The sequence below is a fragment of the Citrus sinensis genome, chromosome 3 (assembly GCF_022201045.2).
Source record: "Citrus sinensis cultivar Valencia sweet orange chromosome 3, DVS_A1.0, whole genome shotgun sequence".
In the NCBI taxonomy this organism is placed as follows: domain Eukaryota; kingdom Viridiplantae; phylum Streptophyta; class Magnoliopsida; order Sapindales; family Rutaceae; genus Citrus; species Citrus sinensis.
The window spans coordinates 24,763,744-24,786,912 of record NC_068558.1 but is presented as its reverse complement, the minus strand read 5'-3'; the positions used below and the strand labels follow the sequence as shown (position 1 = coordinate 24,786,912).

The window sequence follows — 23,169 nt, the reverse complement described above, 5'->3', positions numbered from 1 at the left end:
TACAGCATAAGAGATCTCCTCCCCCTCTGGGCCTTCCAGGACAATCCCTGCTCCTGAACCCCGCTCTCCTGATGACCCATCCACAGATATCTGCCATACTTGAGTTTCGTCGTTGCCTATATCTGCATCTTGCTGATCCAAGCATACTTCGGGCTCCGCGAACTCAGCTACGAAATCGGCCATTGCCTGGGCCTTTATCGCCGCGCGGGGTTTATAATCTATGTCGAATTCGCTCAGCTCTACAGTCCACTTAACGAGCCGACCAGAGGCATCTGGCTTGTGCAGAATTTGACGCAATGGCTGGTTGGTTATTACCGAGACCGGGAATGCTTGAAAGTACGGCCTCAACTTCCGAGCAGCAACCACAAGGGCCAGTGCCCATTTCTCCAACGTTGGGTATCTGGTCTCAGCGTCGAGCAGAGCCTTGCTGGTGTAGTATATCGGATACTGAATTCCTTCTTCCTCTCTCACCAGAACGGAACTGGCGGCCCGATCAGATACCGCCAAATACAGATTCAACTTGTCCCTATCCCTCGGTGTGGACAGTAGCGGAGCTTGCTGCAAGTAATGCTTCAAGTTCTGGAAGGCTTCCTCGCATTCTGGGGTCCATTCCGTTTTCTTTCCCCTTCTTATCACTTGAAAGAATGGCTGACACTTATCTGTAGCCTTGGATATGAATCTGCTCAACGCCGCCAACCTCCCCGTGAGGCTCTGCATCTCCTTCAGGTTTCGAGGAGACGTCATTTGCACAATCGCCTGGATCTTCTCGGGATTTGCTTCAATCCCCCTATGGCTCACCATAAATCCCAGGAATTTCCCTGACTCGACCCCAAAAGCACACTTCTCCGGGTTGAGCTTCATCTTATACTTCCTCAAAAGCTCGAACGTCTCCTCGAGATGTCTGACATGTTCCTTCGGGATTTTGGACTTGGTGATCATGTCGTCCACGTACACCTCCATGGTTTTCCCGATCAAGGGCTTAAAGACTTTATTCACCAGCCTTTGATAGGTGGCCCCAGCATTCTTGAGACCGAATGGCATCACCCTGTAATAGAACAGACATTGGTTAGTGATGAAAGCCGTGCTCTCCTCATCCGGCTCGTACATGGGGATCTGGTTGTATCCCGAAAATGCGTCCATGAAGCTAAGCAGACCATGTCCAGCCGTTGAATCTACTAGCTGATCGATCTTTGGTAAAGGGAAGCTGTCTTTTGGGCACGCCTTATTGAGGTCTGTGAAATCCACACACATCCTCCACTTGCCGTTTGCCTTCTTTACCAACACCACATTTGATATCCACTCTGGGTAATTGACTTCCCGAATGAACCCTGCTCTCAGAAGCTTCTCCACCTCATCATTTACAGCCTCATACCTCTCCTGGTTGAAGCACCTCCTCTTCTGCCTTACTGCCCGAGCACCTTTCTTTATTGCCAGCCTATGACATGCTACCTCTGGGTCAATCCCTGGCATGTCCTCATGTGTCCAGGCAAACACGTCAGCATGAGCCTGTAAGCATTTCACCAACTCCTGCTTTTGCTCTCCCTCAAGTCTCGACCCGATTCTGATCGTCTTTCCCGGGTTCTCTGGTCCCATGCTTACTGTTTCCAGATCCTCTACGGGTTCTTGTCTGCCAGTCTTGTTTTCCACTCGGGTATCGAGGGATGTTATCTGCATCGCCTCCCTTGCTGCCGAGGAGTAGCAGCTTCTTGCGATCCTCTGGTCTCCTCGTACCACTCCGACTACCCCATTCACCCGGTACTTCAGAGCCAGATAATGGTTGGACAATACCGCTTTGCTCATCCTTAAAAATGGCCGACCTAGGATCATCTGGTAAGGACCTTCCTCATCCACTACGACGAAATCCAGTATCATTGTTCTTTCTGTCGGGGGGCTCCCAATTGTGATAGGCAGTTCGACCACGCCCAGAGGGACCAGCTTCCCTCCTCCGAACCCCTTCAAGGAGGTGTTGGTGTATTCCAACTTCCGGTCGGCTATTCCCATCTCTTCCAAAGTTGACTTAAATAGCACATCAACTGAGCTCCCCGTATCAACCAGTATCCGGTCAAACTTCTTGGTAGCGACCGTAGCCTTGATGACTAAAGCATCCTCGTGGGGGTATAGAATCCCTTCCTCATCCTCATCCGTCCACATGATTGGCACTTGCCTGACCCTTGCTCGTTTGGCTGCTGGGGTGTTGAAGAGTATCTCTTTACTGGTCATGGCGTATCTGGCATAATTTTTTCTCGATCTGTTCGAATCTCCGGCCAACGTTGGGCCCCCAGCTATCACCCTTACTGCGGGCGGCTCGCGTCTCAAGATTCCATCACTCTGCTCCCCTTCATCTGTTGTGGCCACCATCGGGAAAGTCCCATCCATAAACTCGTCCAGGTACCGATTTCTCACCAAATCTTCGACCTGGGTCTTGAGATCTCTACACTCTGCTGTGGTATGGCCATGGGTGCCATGGAACTTACAATAACGTCCTCTATCCCTCCTGTTGGGTAGCTTTGTTATTGGTGTAGGGAGGTGCAGCAGCCCTCGATCCTTTATGGCCTCGTACACCTCATCCAGGGGCATCTTTAAGGGAGTGTACCGCCCATAGTCCTGGTTCTGGTCGACCAGATGCACTGCTCTTTCTCTGTTTGTCCCACTGTGAGTTGGGGGCGGTGGGAGTGCTTCTGGTCTGCTCGTCCTGCTACCGTGGGAATGTTGATGAAGATCACCGGATGCCGAATCATGTCTTCTCCAAGGCTCCCTAGCTGGGGAACGAGGAGGTGGCGCCCTGCTGCGCTGATACTGTGGCGGCCTCTGATGAGGCTGGTAAGCAATTACCCTACCTCCTGCTCCACTACCGGAGATCTGGTGGTCCCTCCTCCTGATTGGCCCATTGGTTGGTAATGCTTTCTTCTCTTTCCTCCCTAACCCTTCCAACTGGTCTGTCTTGATCCGTGCAGCCTTCTCCTCCTCAATCTCGATGTCTCTTTTAGCCTGTTCGTATGCGGCTGCATACGTTTGAATAGCTGGGCTTCTCAAATTGTACCACAGCCTTCCTATCTTCACCCCTTCTTTCAGTCCCCTTAACGCCTGAGGGTGGTTGAAGGCTCCCAAGTCGAGGACAGCCCGATGAAACCTCTTGATGAATTCCCGAAGGGTCTCTTGCTCCCCCTGTTTCATGCTCTTCAGCTCCATCATGTCATCTTCCGGTGACATTGCCCCACTAAACTGCTCTGCGAATTCCTGGCACATCTGCTCGAAGGTTTTTATGCTGCCCCGAGGAAGTTTCCTGTACCATTCTCGCGCACGTCCCTCAAGGGATAGTGGGAACACCCTGCACCTTTGGGATGGAGATAATCCCTGTACCCCCGTTATGTCGTTGAAGCGCTCTATGTGCATCAGCGGGTCAGTTCTTCCCGAGTATCTGAGGTCGGGGAGGCGGAAATCTCTCGGAATAACTGCCCTCATGATCTCTGCTGCGAACGGTGATTCCCCGTCCAGCATTATCCTCCAACCAGGGGCTCTGTTCCTCCCTTGCATGTCGTCAATTATTTGCGCTAGCCTTCGCACTTCCTCCTCCAGCTGTCCTGCGCGACCAGGGTCACGTGCTGCAGCTTGATCCCGCTCTCGCTCTACATCATGCAAGTGTTGCCTCAGTTCTGTTTCCTCTGCATTCACCGCCCCGTCGCCCCCGTCACAAGTCTGTCTTACCGGGGACTGCTCTCTTTCTCTATGAAATTCTCCCCGCAGAGGTACGTTACCTCTCTCACCACCAAATCTCCCAGCGGTTTGACTTCTCTCCGCACTATCGGTACCTGGTGCCGCTCCACCGCCTTTCACCCTTCCCTCTTGGGTTACCCTTCGCTCGTTCCGCAGCTCATGCAGGATGGTTGTCAAGGTTTCCATCTGTTTTTCCATTCGTTCCATCCGGTCGAACATGACTTTTTCCCGTGCTTCGCTGATTACCTCCCTCAGCGTCACGGAATCGTTAAGCCTCATGTCACCCCCTTGTGCGCTACTTCCTCCTATCTCCATTGCCTTTCGCTTACTCCACCCCTCTTCTTGCTATCGACAGAAGCTTTTTGCTCTGGGTCCCCACAGACGGCGCCAAAATGTTGATACGAGATTCCGGTTCTCCTCGTTCTACGATCAGGATCTCTGCTCGATCAACTTCGTCACGACCAGGAGGTCTCCTCGCCAGGCTTCTTCTCCAGAGGTCCCTGCGTACACAGATAAGTCAGAGTACGCCGGTTGTTTTCCCGGCGCAAACCCTCCGACGCTCAAGTCAGATATGAAGGTTCGGGAAAAGCTTGCCACAGGTCTTATGGCGTTTTTTGTGGTTTTCTCTTCTTTTTAGGTTTTTCCTCCTCTAATCTCCAGAATGCCAACCCTTTTACCTTCGTTGGCTACCTTTTTATAGGCTTCCTCGGAATCTCAGTCTTCCGCTCTTTTCGAGACGGTATGGGACTCCAACTGCTGCGTTATGGGCAAAACATGGGATCTAGCGTGTTACGCCACAGTTCAGGGGAAAGCGTGGCTGCCATGGCTCTCTGAGACCTTGCGTGTTACGCCACGATTCAGGGGAAAGCGTGGCTGCCATGGCTCTGTGAGACCTTGCGTGTTACGCCACGGTTCTGGGGAAAGTGTGGCTGTCATGGTTCTGTGAGATCTTGCGTGTTACGTCGCGGTTCTGGGGAAAGCGTGGCTGTTGTGCCTAGATTCTCGTGCTGGAAAGCACGTCTTGCCAACTGCCGTCGACTGGGTCTCCTCGCCTCTCGATCTCTAGCCGGAATGGCCTTATGCCTCTTATAGTAAATTGGCCTCGCGGACGACAACATCGTGGACGAGCAGGATATTTCTGCTCCTGTTCTTCCACGCACCAGGCTTTAACGGAACACACCGGTTCGCAGAACTCCGCCATCAGATATCTGCTCGTCATTCCTGGTCCCTTCGACGCATTTATCCCAAACAGTATCCCTCCCAAACAATGATCTTTAAAATATGTCTCAAACAATTGTAGTCCTCAACTTATTCCATTTTATTCCAAAAATAAGGAAAAAAAAGGTGGATTGATGAAATTTTTTTTTATCTTCTTAATAATTTTAAAAACAATGGTTGATTGGTAAAAGCTGAGTGAAATAATTTTTATATTCATTGATGATCAATTTTTCTTAATCAATAACTGAGATTAAATTGAAGATTGAAGAAACTATAAAGCAAAAAATTCAAAATAAATTGAAGTTGAAAGCTTAGCCGTGTAAACGCTTGTACATATGCGTACACACACACACACACACACAATTTTTTATTTTTGTGCTAATTAATAATTTGTTTTCCCTCATAATTTGAGGAATCGCGCCCTTTCAAATTATTAATACTTTTGTGCGCAGTTTTTTTTTAAAGTAAACCTCAAGAAACAAGATAAATTTATTAACATAAAATGCATACATACATACATACACACACAGGGGCGAAGCTAAAGGTGCGGCCTGGGTTAGCTTTTTTTTAAAAAAATTATAATTTATAAATTTATTTTATTAATATTTATAAAAAATAAAAACAAACAAATTTAATATTTGATAATTTTTTTCTTATTTACATTATATTTTTTGTAGTTTTATGGTTAGATTTTTGGTTATGTAGTGTGCTTAATTTCGTTTGTATAAAACAAATTTTTTAAGAAATAAATTTCATTTTTTAAAAAAATATAGTCCACCCAAAAAAATATGCCAGCTTCGCCACTGTACACACACGCATATGTAACAATAAGAAACTCGTGATTTAATCTTTGCCACAGAGTTTGTCGGTGCTTATCCATTAAAACATTAGTCGGCAAAATAATCAATCACCTGACTTTTTGCATTTTCCACTCTTATTCAAGCTTGCGATGATCAGTATCAAGACGTGGCTTTAACCTCTAATTAATGATCACCATTAATGGCAAGAAACAGAATTCCAAAAAGAAGAAAAGAAAAAAGAAGCAGTGAATCAAAACAAAGAACACTTGATTTCGATTTTCATAAGGTATACACCAACAGTAGAATTTATTAACCCCGAAAGGATCACAGGGTACTTATTCATAATTTTAATCCTAGAGATTAAAGAGCAGCTAGCCTGGTCCGTTATTTAGAATAATAATACCGCTAGCTGGTTAGGGTACATTGATTACACAGACGTTGATCTTTCTGTAGCGGGAATTAACACAACAGGAAATGCCGGCTCATCATCACGAACCAGAACCAGACGTCGAACGCCATCCTCAAACGAACGGCCAACGTTGTGGCAGAGTTTGACACAAGACTCGCAAACGGATGGACAATGAACGATTTTGTATATACCTGGAAAATTTCCAATTTTCTCAAGCTTAAACCAATTTAGCAAAGTTTCAGCTCCAGGGTGACCATCAAGTCCCCCGGTTGTTATAAACCATTTGCCTGATGCCGCGTCATAATTATCAACTTTCCACAACGGTTGTTCGTTACAATAGTCACGTCCAGATAGCAACACTGAGAATCTCAAGTTGAGATCAGTGGATTCTCGGACAATTGTAGAATTGTTATACGGTGACAGTGTTAATTCGATTCCATTTTGCATATCAGAAGGTAACTGGATAACGTCCAGCGGACAATATCCGTTTCTGCCACCGTGTAGGCTAACTCCACCACCGCCAGCTCCCCAGATGGCTGAGACTATGTAGTACTTAATGGTGGATTCGACCTTGTTGCCGTGGACATCAAGGAGAGGTTCAGGAACTGATGAGGTGCCCAAGACCAACAAAGAGTTTGAGGCCAAGGCAAGGATAAGGAAAGGGAGTGTTGTTGCTAATGAAATCTTCATTTTGTTGTTTTCAAAGCTATATATCTGTTTGATGCGTGTTGCATTCGGTGAAGAAGAGTTAGAATTTATAGAGAGCTAGAGTAGCTTAGGTGCAAGGTCTTTCAAGTAGCTCCAAGCAAAGCGCATGCTTGATTGAGTCTCTTTTTTCTTATTTTCTTTATTCAAATTGTCAATTTCTTAACATTTATCTCAAACTCATGCATGATAACGATATTTTTATTTCGTTTATTTATTCAAATTAATTTTTGGTGTCGAACTTGCATTCATGTGTGATTCAGCCTTCTATCTGACCCGCATCAAATTGAGAATATGATTTGGATGGAATCTAATTCTTAAATCAGACTTTCATTGCCGAAATTTCCTAAAGTACCCATCCAAATTTCATTATTTTAACTTTATCTTTCATTTAAATATTAAAAATATAAAATACAAAAAATAATTAAAAGTCACGGCAACCCGAAACTTATAATTTATTTTGTTCCGGCAATCAAAATTGCTTCAGCACAAATCAGAACAGCAGTCGCCAATGTGATCGAGCAGTACCATCTTAATCGCTTTCTCGGTCGTCATGCAGCTCTGACGGCGTTTTTAATTTGTTCATTTGAAGTTGAAATAGACAGAGAAGAGGAAGAAATAAAGAAGAGAAAAATAAAAAATGAAAACAGAAATTAAAAAATGAGAAGAAGAAGAAGTAACGAAGAAAAAGAGGCAAAGAAGAAACAGAATAAGAATAAACGACAAGAAGAGGAGAAAAAGCCAAAAAAATGCCAAAAGACAGAAAAAAATAGCGAAAAACAAAAGGAGAGAGAGAAAATTATATTATTGTTATTATTATTATAATTATTATGGTTATTATTATTAGCAATAATTTTTAATAATAATAATGAAAATTATTATAATAAATAATAAAATAATGGCAATGATAAACTAAGGGTATTTTAATAAGTTAAACACATAAATGAGAATAAACTCATTTCATTTCTGATTCCTATAATTGAAGTAAATAATTTATTTTTATTCTTATTTATCATTCCTATTCTAATCCATTTTAATTCAAATCTACTCTGATGATCAATTAGTAAATGTACCATAAAAGTAATTAAAACTTAAAGGTACAAATTATAAATATGTACATAACACAAAAATTATGAGAAGATAGATCACAACTCAACTCAGTGTGTAAATTCAACTACCAAATTATTGTATCTTATACAAAGTATTCATCATGCGTATCTTATTACAATTATTTGTATCTGATACTCCAATTCATTTGGATGAGAGCGACTTCAGAGAATTATTAGTTTGTATAATGGTCCACATTCGAATATATGTATGCAGTATGCATCAGCACTTCAACGTGCGAAATAACAAAACCATAGACATCACAACTTGTAAATACACAGAATATGCAAAGAAAATTGACAAACAGAGATAATAAAAATAAGTAACTCGTGACTTAATCTCGCCAGAGTTGGTGGTTACTTATCCAGAGTTGGTGGTTACTTATCCAATCGGCAATAAGTAACTCGTGACTTAATCGTCCACTAATTGATAAATATACTCCGCCAATTGAACTATTAATAACAAGGAAAAATACTATATTTTGTAAGAGGATGCATGCTTTGAGCACTAATCATCGAAGAGTACTATTATATGCCTTTTTTGTGATCCTCGCTGATGTGATATTTTATGTTTCATCAATTAACAGGGCTATGAAAACCACATATTAATAATTAGGGTTAGTTTGAGGTTTAGAATTAAAATCTAGAACAAATTTACATTATTGTAAACTATCTTTTTCACTGTTTTTATAAATCTTATACTCATTTACAGCGTTGAAAAGGTCCAATTATAATATTGTAAACTCCTCTTATACATAATCCCGAATTTGAGTTTCGAATTGAAAATTTTTTGTTAATAATTAATGACCAAATCATTTAATATCATATATAATTGATTACACATCAGCGAGTGTCTCTACTTAGTATCACAAATACGTAATCACAGCATTATTGAAGGTGCTAATTTGATTTGTATTAGGATACTTGCACAAGTTTTGTGGCTTTGTTATTACTTATTCCAAAATGTCTCACTTGAGCATTTTTTTGACATCTTTGACTTTACACTTCTTCAGTCCTTATATCATTTTAATTGGAAACGTCTTGCAACTTAAGTATCTAGAAAGAAAAAATGATTTTTTGAACACTACAGTGACATCAAGGCCACAAAAACGAAAATACTGTACGTGAACAGTGTCATTTTGGTGTGCTATAGTGTGAACAGTAATATATTTTGCCATCGCCCTTATGTCACTGCATTGTTCAAATGTTTTAGTTATTATATGACAGACATCTTGGATATTATTGGAGGATTGCTCCTTTCTATTCACTCCTTATTTAGGGTATGTTTTCAACCAATTATGATAGTATAAGGGTGGCAATTAGTAAATGGGTAATTTTTAAAAATCTCTCCTGAGGTTTGAGGCTGTTGCAAGTAGATGGCCAAAATCATTTTATTTGTAAAAAATCCTCTACTATTAGTTAAATTTTCTCTTGACTGGTAGTTGACTTTGAAAAAACAATATTATCCCTGGTGCCAGTGAGATTCTTGGCGCAAAAATCACAATCATTTCCAAATATTTCCAATGTCCCAAGTAACTAAAATAATTATTTTATCCTCTTTAAATTATTAATATATTTCCTTAAAATCCTAAAAAAATAAAAAATTTGAAGAAATAGCAACTCCAACCAATCCCATCATCACCCATTCAATTTTTTTTTTAAGTCTAGTCGATTTCTTCAAAATTAATCAAAAACAATCTTTATCATGATAAACATTCATCAACATTCAGCAACATCATCAAGCCTATAACTATACATCGCCTAGCCCAAAGCCTTAAAGATGAACGGGAAAAGAGAGTTATGTGGTCGTAGATCAATATCTAAAGAACATATCAAGCCACTCAAAAGCTTCCACGTCAGCGCACTTCTTGACCAGAGAGCAAATGAGCCATGTGAAACCACAAGGATCCTCGACCTTTCCCACGCGCCCAGCCGCCCACTACAACACGCGCCGTCGCCTTCAGCAAGCTTACCCTCAACAACAACTGTAGCACTCACAACCTTGGTGAGGACAGCCTCAACGTCATCAATCTCCTACCAGAGGACGCATCTGATTCCCATATTCTTAGCTGCAGCAGAATCATTGGAAAAGTTAGAGACAAGAAATGTGGAGCCGATAATCTCGAGTTGAGCTCCTTTTCAGCCTTTCGTTTAGTTTCCATAATGCGACTGATCTCCACAGCACCAAATGCTGTCTTGTAGAACTGAATAGCGTCAATAGCCTTCGATGCTTCCACAAGCAACTGCAGCTTCATCCCCATGAAGTTGGCCGAGGTAGCTGGAGCAGCCATCTTCACCGGTGCAGTTCAGAACATCAGCCATTCAGAGAGTTTTGGTGTCTAGACAAAGGGAAAGAACCTAAACTTAGGAGAGAGAAAATCAAAGAGAGAGAAGAAATAAAACGAGAGAAAAAGGAACTTGACCCATTCAAATTGATAAGTTATTGTGCTAAAGGCAATAAAATAGCAAGTCTCTAATAACATTGTAAAATGTCAATAATGCCCCCAACTGGCCAAACGGCAACCAAACAAAACAAAAATATAGGGGTTTTTTACAAATAAAATAATTTTGGCCATCTACTTGCAATAGCCTCAAAATTGGGCAGTAGAATAAATATACAAAGAGCAATGCACCATGAGCAATGACCTTCTTGGCTCACATGATGCTTGTCATGCATTTTAGAATTTCTCAATTACTAAATAATCATTATGCTCTTTTTTTTTACTTTTTTCCATTTAAGAAAATGTCATAATTTGTTGAGCTTAGTGATCTGCTTCTCTTGGTCTTCTATTGTTAGGATTTGGCCTTAGGTTGTTTCTTAAATTTGACTCCTTTTGTTATGTTGTTGCTTTTGCTAGTTTTTTATTTTTTAATTAATTTATAGGTGAGTGATCCCACTTAACCCTTCTACCTAATGGTTGTTTTGAATAAAAGAAATGTCATAGGTATATACTATGATTTTAGATCGTAAGAGAATCTTAACCCATATACTCTGTGTACGATCTTGATGAAAATAAATTCTAATTATATATTATCATTAAAGGATAGGTGGTAAACGATTTTTAAAGCTAAAAAAAACTAAGATTAGTGCATGATTGTTATGATTTATCTAATAATTATAAATATTTATTTAATCTCATAAATTTTTATTATAATTTTTTTATGTAATTTAGTTGTTTTTTTAGTAAAGGATATAATAATCCTAAAATATGAAGGGCCAAAAAGTTCTAAGTCCATGTTTTCCTCGCTGCCTGTGGTCCAAAAGCAGAAGTGTTGCATGATGATTTCTTCGGTTATCATGAACATTACGTTTGTCGTCCAAAAAGCTCTAAGCCCATGTTTTTCTCGCCACCTGTGGTCCAAAAGCAGAAGTTTTCCATGATGATTTGTTTGTATCATGGAAAGTAAGTTTGTCTGCAAGTGCATTTTCCTTTTGCTATCGTCCAAAAATTATCAATGCACAATTGATGGATCACTTCAATATTATTCGCACGACAAAAACTATGCAAAAGCGTCGGTTTGTACTTGGATGGCGTGTTAACGGAACAATTCGGTAACAGTTTACAATTATTATGGTTCACCTTGCATCAACTATTAAATTGTAACTAATAATTAAAAAATAGAACCAATTAAATTATTTTTTAGATCATTAATTATAATTTTTAAGTTGATATAAGTTACATCATAATGTTACTTAATAATATCCTTACAATAAATTTTATGCTAATTAAATATGTAAGATTTGAAAAATTCTTAAGTCTTAAAGTTATTTATGAATATGAATTAGACCGGAGTTTCAGCCCTAAGTAAAATTTACCATATCAACTTTAATATAAATAAGCTCTTGCTCTCTCAGATCAGATTCGTGCACAAACTCAACACACAAACAATTTAGACTACAATGACAGCAGTAGCCGATAGCAAGCCCGTCTCCGTTGAAGCTAAGCCTGGTTTGGCAACGGCCTTACTATCAGTTTTTTCAAGTGGACCTTATTCCCCGAAACTCAAGACAGTGAATAAACCATGGTTTAATAGTTTTCCTCCAAAGCCGTTGAATATTGTTTATCCAGAAGAAAAAGGAACATATGAAGTTATTTTGTTTTTCCACGGCACTGCTCTCAGCAACACAAGCTATTCCAATCTCTTAGACCACTTGGCTTCCCATGGATACATCGTTGTTGCCCCTCAGGTACATGCTCACTTGACTTGGTCTCACCTTATTTCTGTTGGCGTCCGTTTAATCTATTTACCATTTTATATATTAATTATTTTTTACAAATTAATGCATATGATAGCTAACATAATGAATGCTTATATAGTTATACGATTTTCTGCCGCCGAAAGGAAACGGAGAAGTTAACGATGCAGCAAACGTCCTCAACTGGTTATCAACAGGCCTTCAATCAGAACTCCCGGAAAATGTTGAAGCTAACCTAAACTACGTTGCTCTTATGGGACACAGTCGCGGAGGACTAATAGCGTTCGGTCTGGCACTTGGCTATGCAACAAATCCTCCAGTTAGCATTAAAATTTCAGCATTAGTAGGCATAGACCCAGTTGCGGGGTTAGCCAGCGTTCATAGTGAACTTGAACCCCCGATTCTCAGTCATGACTCATTCGAGTTCTCAATTCCTGTTACTGTAATTGGCACCGGACTCGGTGGTGTGACAAAGTGCATGCAGCCTTGTGCACCGGAAAACAAAAACCATGAGCAATTTTTCAAGAGGTGTACATATTCAGATCATGCTCATTTTGATGCTAAGGATTATGGTCACATGGACATTTTAGATGATAATCCCCAGGGACCAAAGAATTGGGCAATTTCAAAATTTTTGTGCACGAATGGAAAGAAACCAAGGGATCCCATGAGGAGATGTGTTGCTGGCATTGCTGCGGCTTTTTTGAAGGCCTATTTTGATGGTGATTGTGAGGATTTCAGGACAATGTTGAAAGACCCTTCTCTTGCTCCGATAGAGCTTGATGAGGTTGAGTTCATTCCCGCAGCTCGTGCAAAAGCTTAACCACTGCACCTACCCATTTGACTCATATGCACTTTCCATTTTGGGAGGTAAACTTCTCAGAAATGAGGGAAAGCTTAGAAAAACTAAATAATATATAATAACGGGACATAATGAGCCTTGCTTAGGATGACCTTTTAAGTAATGATCATGTTGTTTATTACTGTATTTGGTTTCTTTGTCAGCAGTTTCTTCTACATTCAAAATAAACTAGTATTCACGTCTCTCAAGCTTCCATTTCTAGTAAATTCGCTAATTAAATAAAGAACTTTAAAGATAGTCTGATCAGTTGTTAGCCTGAAAAATAATATATCATCGGTTAGGCATCCCATGTTCAGCACAATTTAAGAGAATTTACCAAATAAATTTAATGGGAGAAAATTGATGTTTTGAACTTTTATTTTCACTGCAAGTCCCCTTTAGATATCTATTCTTGAAAATTTCGTGCAAATCCCGTTGAGATATTTATTATTACAAATTTCATGTACCTTTGTGAAGATTCAGGAACCACCTAATTTTTTCCAAGTTCTTGAAGGTTTTATGGCACATGGTTGACAATATTTAAAGAGTAGGATAAAAGTGATAAAATCCACTTTTGAATCTGATAGGCTCAAATGCCATTTATACAAGAGTATAGATTACATAAAAGGAACATATCATTCACCATAAATTGAGGATTTCTTCTATAATTAAAACAAATGAGGCCTGATACTTGACATACATACATGTCGTCATAATATAATGTCGATTGCTGTGTAGCATATTGTCACGGGATGATAATTTTGCGCAGCAAAATCCCGTGCGGCACTTGAGCGACCTTAGCGCGTGAGTCGCCAAGTAAGCCTTAATTACTCCCCAAACAAGCCAAGCACACGCACTTGTAGAAAATGTTATGGGAAGCAAGAGTAGGCTGGCCAAGTATGATTGTATTATACACACTTTGAATAATTACAAGGGTGCTTGTACAAGGGAGCTTGTGTGCTAGGTGTGTTGTGTGGTGTGTTGGTGGTGATGCAAATGATGGGTGCTCACTCCTATTTATAGGGGGTGGAGTGCTTAATTCTAGAGAGCTCTACTACAAGTGGCAAAATATTTAGGGACCCAAGTGGCGAGTCCTAGAATGTTCTAGTGTATGTGCAATATGTAGAGAGTTCTAGATCTTGGGCCGGGCTTGTGTTGCTAAGCGCACCACGACTACTTAGTTGTCTTGGCGGCCCATTTCTAAGCCAACCCCACTTCTAAGTGTGTTCGCCTTGAGTGCTAAACGAGCCCGCATGCGAAAATTAACCTTCGATCGTAGAGTTTTGAGCGGCCCGTAACAATTCTCCCCCACCTATGTCCGCGGCATCCTCGTCGCGTTGTTGTGCTTGTAGAGTTGCACATGTTCCGCGAATTGCCATAGGTCGTCTCTACGCTCCCATGTTGCTTCGCTCTCGGGGAGGCTCTTCCATTTCACCAAGTACTCGTTGTAAGCCGGTATGCCCCGTCTTCGGATTACTCGATCAGCAAGGATGTACTCCACGTCCTTGTCAAATGCGGTGACAATGGCAGTCAGGGAATGTCTTGATTCGCTCGGCTTGGATCTCCCGCATCTCCGTGGTATGGCTTGAGCAAGCTCACATGGAAGATCGGGTGGATTTTGAGTCTTGGTGGAAGTTGGAGTTGGTAGGAGACTTTGCCCACATGTCGAACCACTTCGAAAGGCCCTTCGTATCGCCTCACTAACCCTTTGTGGACTTTCCGCAACGTCTTGAACTGTTGGGGTAGGAGCTTCACCATCACTTGGTCGCCTTCCTTGTACTCAACGTGGTGTCTCCTCGAGTCAGCCCACTTTTGCATTCTCCGTGCGGCCTTGTCAAGATATGCTCACGTGATATCCGTTTCTTCATGCTATTCGCGAGCGAGTTTGTGGGCTGTTGGGCTTTTTCCTCCATAGGTCGAGGCTATGGCGTTGGGCGTCATCAGTTGAAATCCCACGATGATCTCGAACAGACTCTTGCCCATAGCCTCTCTCCGTTGTAGGTTATATGAGAATTGGGCAACATCCAGTAACTTGGCCTAATCTCGCTGGTGAGCGCTCATATAATGCCTAAGATACATCTCAAGTAGGCTGTTGATGCGCTCAGTTTGTCCATCCGTTTGCGGATGGAAGCTTGTTGAGAACTTGAGGTTGGTTCCCAACATCTTGAAGAGCTCCGTCCAAAAGCGTCTGGTGAAGCGCTCAGTTTGTCCATCCGTTTGCGGATGAAAGCTTGTTGAGAACTTGAGGTCGGTTCCCAACATCTTGAAGAACTCCGTCCAAAAGCGTCCGGTGAAGCATGGATCCCGGTCACTCACGATGCTCTTCGGAACTCTCCAAAGCTTGATGATGTGCTTGATGAATAGGTCGGCAGCCTCATCCGCTTTGCAATCGGTTGGTGTGGCGATGAAAGTCGCATATTTGCTATAGCGGTCGACTACCACCATGATTCTTCCGCACCCCTCGGACTTGGGTAAGGCCAAGATAAAGTCCATAGTGACACTTTCCCATGGTCTTGATGCTATTGGTAAAGGCTCCAATAGTCTCGCCGGAAGTTGGCACGCTACCTTGTCTCGTTAGCACACGAGACATGTCCGTACGTAGGCCTCGACGTCATCTCTCATCTGTGGCCAAAAGTAGGAGGCTTGGACGAGTGTGGTCATGCGCTCCACTCCGGGGTGGCCAGCCCACTTCGAGTCATGGCACTCTTTGATCACCTCTTGCCGCAAATTTCCCCACCTCGGCACAAATAGTCGGTCTCCCTTAGTGAGGAGGATGCCTTCCTCCTGCCAAAATCGTCTAGTCTTTCCTTCAAGCACCTTTTCCAACAAGTCTTTTGCTAACGGATCTTATTGGAGGCCTTCCTTGATGCGTATGACGAGATCGGACTTTGGCTGGCTCATGCTAAGTGCAACCAACTCTACTTTGCGACTTAGAGCATCCGCAACAACGTTGGCTTTCCCAGGCTTGTACTTGAGCCTATAATTGAATTCCGCAAGAAAGTCTTGCCACCTAGCTTGCTTGGGGCTCAACTTTTTTTTGTGTTTGGAAGTAGCTCGTTGCTACGTTATACGTCAAGATCACGAAGTGTGAGCCAAGCAAGTAGTGTCGCCACAAACGTAGGCAATAGACAATGGCTATCATCTCCTTCTCTTGCACAGTGTAGCGGCGTTCTGTGTCGTTGAGTTTCCAGCTCTCGAACGCCATACGGTGGCTGTTGGTTGATTTGTATAGGCAATTACTACCAATGCCAATGTGCAAGTATACACAACAAGTAATAAAGTGATAAGTATTCAAGATCCTCTCCACAGGGATTGATGTTATCAAAATGTTAAAGCAATCACAATAGTGCAATTCAACTTAGGACCGAAACAAACAATTGTAAAGTAATTTCCAAAGTAATCGAGGGTTGTGAAATAATTAAATAAAGGTTGTGAAAGAATTAAATAAAATAACACCGTAACGAAATAAACTAAGTTAAATGTGTCTAAGATTCAATTGAGATTATAGTAGTTGAATGATTAAACTCTCCTAATGGGGTGACTGTTGTCTATCAATTTAGCACCAATTGTTACAATAAGTGCTGCAGCACTGGGCAAAATAAATCTGCATCCGCGGCTATCGCATGTTGGAAGTCTCATACCTTTAAATCTATTAACAATGACCAGTTGCTAATATACTTATGGTACGGCATTATAACCTTTAATCTCTCTACCCTACAAGGTAAACACTATGCTAGTGTGTCACAAATCCTAACGTCAAGTATTGCCCTTATGGGATTCAAGATAACTTAATCCAGGAAACTCAACTTAAGATCAAGTAGTACTCTATTAATATCCGCTAAGACATGCCCTTTTGCTGCTCTATCTTAACTGAAACTATTAAATGGGTGGTCAACCAAAATAACAGTTATATTCATAAAAGAACTACTAGAGTAAAATGCTACAACAATACTATAACAATATATAAGAACAGTCAAGAACCCATTGGGTTATTTGTCACTCAACTACAAGTAAATTTAGTTCATATTCTGAAACAGAAAAATAAATATAAATATATTAATCTCAGAATACATCAAAATAATTAAAGGAAGAAGATAAATATAAGTGAGCACGGTGAAAGACAATTCCAAATAATTCTGATCGATTCTCCAATGTTGCCTTCAATTCCGATCTTCTTCTTTGTTCCTTGTAATTATTCTAATGATAATTCCCTTGCCGCCTTTCTATGTGGTGCACGCCTCCCTTTTATATTGCAAATTAGGGTAAAAACAAATTCATGAGCGTGCATGCGTTAAATTAGGAAACATGCGCTGACCCGCGCCTAAGTTTTCTCCCACATTGCTCCCAGCTTGCTACAACACAGGTTGCTCTAACATCCTTAACAGCACTGCATTATTCCCGATTGTGCTTTTCTTCTTTTGTGACCATCTTCTTTCCTCCTCTTGCTCATCTATTGTCTCAACATCCCCTCATGAATTAAGACTTTCTGAGAACCTACAATTATTTCTATAAATGAAAAGGGGGGGAGCTGGTTTCCAAAAAAGGAAAGAGAGAGGGGCACGCGAGAGAGGAGAGAGAGAGAAGTTGACTCAGATCCGACCCGTGTCTTTGACCCAGTTCCAGCCGTCGATTCCGGCCACCTCATCGGCCGAGCTTGGTACCAATCTGAAGCTTGTGAGATGCCGGTCACATCCCCTCTGTCATCGTCATTGAAAGCTGACCGGAACGCCGCCGTTTGAAGCTCGAAAAGCCACGGCTCAATCCTTTTTTGTCGCCGTCGATCCTGCCAGATTTTTAGCCACGCCACCACCTGGATCTTGCTCCTCAACTCACACTCATCACTTTCTGACCGACCATCGGGGACGGCGTCTTGGCTGCAAACGACCACTGGGAAACTCATGGATTTTGGAGCTTCGATCTACCGCCGTCGCCGCGCATGGGAGGTCACCGCCAGCACCGTTGGACTCACCGAGGTCTGAACTATTAGACCAGAGCTTCCTGTCGTCTTTGACTGAAGTCCAGTCACCGTTGACCGGTAGAGGCAATGCGGTAATTTCATAGAAATTTAGGGTAAATTTGTAATTTATGAAAATGGTGGATAATTTGGTAATTTTTGATTAAGATAGAGAGGTAATTTGAGATTTTGAGGGTAATTCAGTAATTTAAGTTATTGCGGGCATTTTGGTAATTCCGCAATTCGAGGGTAATTTCGTAAATTCAAAACTTGTGATTAATTTTGTTATCCGAAATGAGGACAATTTGGCAATTTAAGATATTGAGGATGATTCGATAAATTATGATTCCGATGGTAATTCGGTAAATTTCGGTGTCAATGGCATTTTGGTAATTTTTGGACATAATGGTAATTTTGAAATTTTATGTATTCGGGAGTTTGGTTTTGAGCTTTATTTCGTACTATCAGTCGTATTTCATGATACAGATAATAATTATGTCGTTTATTTAATTAGGAGGACCTGTGAGCCAAAATCAACCCACGGACGTTGGTGCTACCGAGTCTCGACATCGTCATTGTGAGTGGAATATATAAAATCTATTTTCATAGTATATTCTAATTTTACCATATAGTACAACATGTTTTGATAATAAGTATTTAATGCTTCGATTTAATGATTTTCTAGAAAATTGATTTTTATTCTATGTGCTAATATTTATTATTATTGAAAATGAGTTTGATTAATGATTTTATTATCATTTTTTGAGTAAATGCATGATATTAGAATTGAGTGGATTTGAGATATGTTGAATAAAAAGGAAATGAGATTTTAGATGTGATTATATGTTTATGTACATGTGTATAAAAGGTTGTTTGGAAAATCATTGGACAATACCCTTCCCCTTCAGATACAAAGATACAGATAATATGAGATGAATACAATGATACATATGATATGAGATGAGAGGCCTTTGAGGCCCGTCTGAACACACGTAGAGGCTTTGGGCCATGTGTTTGGGCGCTTTTGCCTTTTGGGGGCTTATGCATGCAGTATGATGATTACATAGATACAGATGTTGAGATACATGAGATATGAGATGACATTTTCCTGTCTATCCGTTGTAGCTCCGGGACATGACGGTTCCATGATTACCCGTCCATTGAGGTCCGGATATGATGAGATTATTCCCCTAGGTATTTGTTTGGTGATAATTTTTGGTATTCAGTATTTGATATTATAAGTATTAAGATTTCATTGATTTTATGCAGATTTATGTAATATTGTTATTTCAGTGTATGATTTGAATTAAATAAGTTTATGTAAGTTTTTATGATATTTTAATGAAATTAATTTGGAAAAGATTAAATCATTTTAAATAAATTTATTTTTTCAAAAACTACTATCCACTCACTGAGTTTTATAGTCACCCCATTTTTATTATATTTCCCCCCCCCCCCCCCCCCACAGGAGATTTGTACAACAGTTAACCCAGCAACGATGGTTAGATTGAAATTATAGCCACGTGATGGTGTTAGGAATCATAGATGTTTTGTTGGGATATTTTGAATTGTATAATTTATTACTTATTTGTGATTAAGGATAAATTATTGTATTCTTGACATTATATGTTTGAAGGATACTGATATTTAAATTGAGGAAGTTGGTTGTGGAGGTTGATTAGATATTGTATTATTTTTGGGAGTGTTAATTGAATAAATTGTAGGTTTGGGGATGTCATAATTATATAGGAGACTCTGTCGAATTTTTGATAGAATTCTTAGATATCAAAACTATTATTAATTCGATTAGGCGAGATTAGATAGATTCGTCCTGGGGATTCGGGGCGGGTCGTTTCAGTTGGGGCGCGGACGTGGCCGTGGCTGTACTAGTCTAGTAGCTGGGTTGACTGCAGAAGATGTACCTGCAGGGGAAAGTGATCCCGTAAACGAGGGAATAGTTGAGTCTTCAACACACGAGGTTGTACAACAGGGACCGGGAAATGCTACGAACATTGAGCAGTCAATTGATAGACTAGCTCAGATTGTGGCTATAGTGGTACAGAATCAGACTCATCCGCACGTCAGTCATGTAAATACTATCGAGCGTGTACGAAGTTTAAGGGCAAAGAGTTTTAATGGTTCTGGAGATCCACCTGAGGCAGAGTCGTGGCTTGTTAAATTAGAACATATTTTTGTGTAATGAGATGCTCAGATGATGATAGACTTTCAATTGCCACTTTTTTACTCGGGGATAGGGCTTATCATTAGTGGAAAATAGTGGAACGTAAATACTAAGGACATGTTGCGCTTACATGGGCTATTTTCCGTAAGGAATTCTACGATCATTATTTTCCAGCTGTGTATTAGGATATTAAGCGGAGTGAATTCCTTTGGTTGGTTCAAGGATCTATGACAGTTGAGGAGTATGAAAAGAAACTTTTGGACCTCTCTAGATTTACTACATCTGTAGTTGGTGATGAGAGAGAGAGATGCAGACGGTTTGAGGAGGTTCTCCGATTTGAGATTCACATCACCATGACCGCATCGCGATATACTGAGTTTGGAGAGGTAGTTGAGGCAGCCCGAAGAGTACATCATAGTATTTCAGAGGGACGCAGAGTTCAAGCACTGAAACAAAAAAGTAGTCAGAGTTGGACAGAGGGTGGTTCGAGTAGTAGGCCATTGAAGAGAGGCTCCCATACAAATTACTTTGCTGGCGTCCAAAAGAGTCAGAGTACGGGCTTCACGAGAGATCAAAGACAGGCTGTTAGTCACAGTTCAGTACAACCATCAGTGGGGAGTAATGTTAGAACTCAGGGACAATATGACAGAAATAGCGGAGGACACCGTAGTAGTATACAGCAGACCTCTTGCCCTTCGTGTGGTAGGAACCATCAAGGCCAATGCCGTATTGGAGACAAGGTGTGTTATTTATGTGGGCAACCTAGACATATTAAGAGATTCTGCCCCACTTTATCTTAGGGTGACAGTTCTGCTCGAGGGACAGCCCTACAGTATGAATCTCACTTTGGACCAGCTCAGGGTCAAAGGGGTATGCAGACACGGGGTTCCATATCTGGTAGTCATGCCACTGTTCCAAGTCAAAGAGGTCAACTTGGTCGACCTCGTACTCAGGCTCGAGTCTTTGACTTGACACAACAAGAGGCTCGTGTTACACCAGAAGTTATTATGGGTACATTATCTATCTTTGGCCATGATGCTTATATTCTTATTGATCCTGGATCCACGCATTCTTTTTATTCTCGTACTTTTGTTATGCATATAGAGAGAGAGCCTGAATAGCTGAATTATGGTTTAGTTGTTAGTACACTTACTGGAGGGTCACTGCTTGGCGAGAGTGTGTATCGAGATTGTATGATTAGATTTGGTGAGCATGAATTTGTGGCAAATTTAATTATTTTAAACATTCGAGATTTCGATGCCATTTTGGGCATGGATTGGCTTGCATCTCACCATGTTACTATGGATTGTTTCAAAATCGAAGTTGTGTTCAATAAACCAGGAGAAATTTTGTAGTGAGCGTAGAGTTTTACCCTCATATGTCATATCGGTCGTTGATGCAAGACAGTTACTAAGAAAAGGTTGCTCGGCTTATCTTGCACATGTATAGACACTGAAGCTCGGGAGTTGAGATTGGAGGCTATTCCAGTAGTCAAGGAGTTTCCAGATGTATTTCCAGATGAACTTCTTTGGTTGCCACCTAATAGAGAGATTGAGTTTTCTATTGATTTAGTCCCTGGAACAGCTCCTATATCTATAACGCCATATAGGATGGCTCCAGCTGAACTAGAGGAACTTAAGATTCAATTGCAAGAATTGGTAAATAAAGGGTTTATTAAACCTAGTGTATCTCCATGGGGAGCTCCGGTTTTGTTTGTTAAGAAAAAGGATGGTTATTGTGCAAATTTTATTGAACTCGCAAGTGCACGAATCTATTGTAGAATAGATTAATAGAGACGAGTGTCGATCCCACGAGGAGGTGGATTTTAATTATATGTAGAATTAATTTTGTATGAGGGTGGTTGGATTTATGGTGAAAGTAACTTAGATTATTCTAAAATTGGAATTGAAACGGAGAGAATAAATTGAAGAGAATTCTATTGAAATGACGTACTTGGGTATCTGGATCCGTATCAACATGCACCATGGGCTAAATATTCCTTATTAATGCCAATTAAATCATGAGGGGGGAATCCACACCTCATGAACCACACTCTAATCAATATGGTGCTAAGGACTTATCGTGCCAAATAATAATAACCTTGTACTAGAGGGCCAGTGAAACCAAAGCGGTACTAGACAAGATTAGTATTATTTGTTGACGTGAAGTCAAAACATCCACAAAAACTAGAGGGGAAGAGAAAATAAATTTACCAAATAAAGCCCATGACACATGTTGAGACTTCACCTTCAACCCAAACTTGAAAGAAAATTAGCTACTCATAATTGAACTAGGGGCAAAATGGAAATTTATTAAAATACGAAGAAAATACAAGATGGAAAAGGAATTACAGAAAATGGATTCTAAAAATGGATTCCGAGATATCCAATTGGGGGGGGGGGGAGGCCCCCTTTTTATAGATACATGGAGTAAATCATGGCCATCGGATTAAAAATAGTTTGGAGGCTCAAGATTGTGCCATGTCATCAATCAACAGTACGCAGTTTGACCACGCAGATGAACAGTAACACGGTTTGACCCGGGTTGAACAGTAACGCGGTTTGGTTGAAAATAATCCTGTGTGATGCATGTACCGTACGTGAGATTTTTGGTCCACTGATATGCTGCCACGTTACCATCAACAGTACATAAGAATTTTAGTCCAACAGGATCGTGACACCTCATCAGTCAATCCCACATCATCGATTCGTCTATGTAAACAGTGTCGTGAACAGTAACATTGACAGTACCGTACACGTGAATAGTACCGTACATGTGAATAGTATCATTTTTCCTTTTATGCTCCTCCTAAGGTTTTTGACCGTCCTGAGTTCAAAAGTGATGTCCGTTTTGCCGTCTGATCTCTCGTTTATTGTAAAATGACCATGATGCCCCTAAAATACATAAAATACTTAATTAAAATAAAACACACATAATTAAATTACAAGAAGCTTAAATACATAAAAGTAAGGGTTGTTAGTAAGACTTGAAATGTAAAATGACGATTTTCTCCTTTATAAATATGCATTTTCTAACACTCAA

General features: G+C 40.8%; 2 protein-coding genes across 2 annotated transcripts; one reads left to right on the top strand and one right to left on the bottom strand.

The window, feature by feature from the left end:
- Positions 1–5,978: 5,978 nt before the first annotated feature.
- Positions 5,979–6,898, bottom strand: LOC127901496 (21 kDa seed protein-like). Its single transcript, XM_052438944.1, has one exon. The coding sequence runs from the start codon at positions 6,829–6,831 to the stop codon at positions 6,160–6,162; it is 672 nt and encodes a 223-aa protein (XP_052294904.1). The 5' UTR covers positions 6,832–6,898; the 3' UTR covers positions 5,979–6,159.
- A 4,896-nt stretch (positions 6,899–11,794) lies between these two features.
- On the top strand, positions 11,795–13,194 carry LOC102621972 (chlorophyllase-1, chloroplastic). Its single transcript, XM_006478070.3, has 2 exons — positions 11,795–12,141; positions 12,272–13,194. Exons 1-2 carry the CDS (start codon positions 11,854–11,856, stop codon positions 12,971–12,973), a joined length of 990 nt encoding a protein of 329 aa, XP_006478133.2. The 5' UTR covers positions 11,795–11,853; the 3' UTR covers positions 12,974–13,194.
- Positions 13,195–23,169: the final 9,975 nt, after the last annotated feature.

Bases quoted from the DNA above. Each gene is read 5' to 3' on its own strand.
- LOC127901496 (XM_052438944.1), bottom strand. From the start codon at position 6,831: ATGAAGATTTCATTAGCAACAACACTCCCTTTCCTTATCCTTGCCTTG.
- LOC102621972 (XM_006478070.3), top strand. From the start codon at position 11,854: ATGACAGCAGTAGCCGATAGCAAGCCCGTCTCCGTTGAAGCTAAGCCT. The intron at 12,142-12,271 runs GTACATGCTCAC...ATGCTTATATAG, and splicing joins ACATCGTTGTTGCCCCTCAG to TTATACGATTTTCTGCCGCC.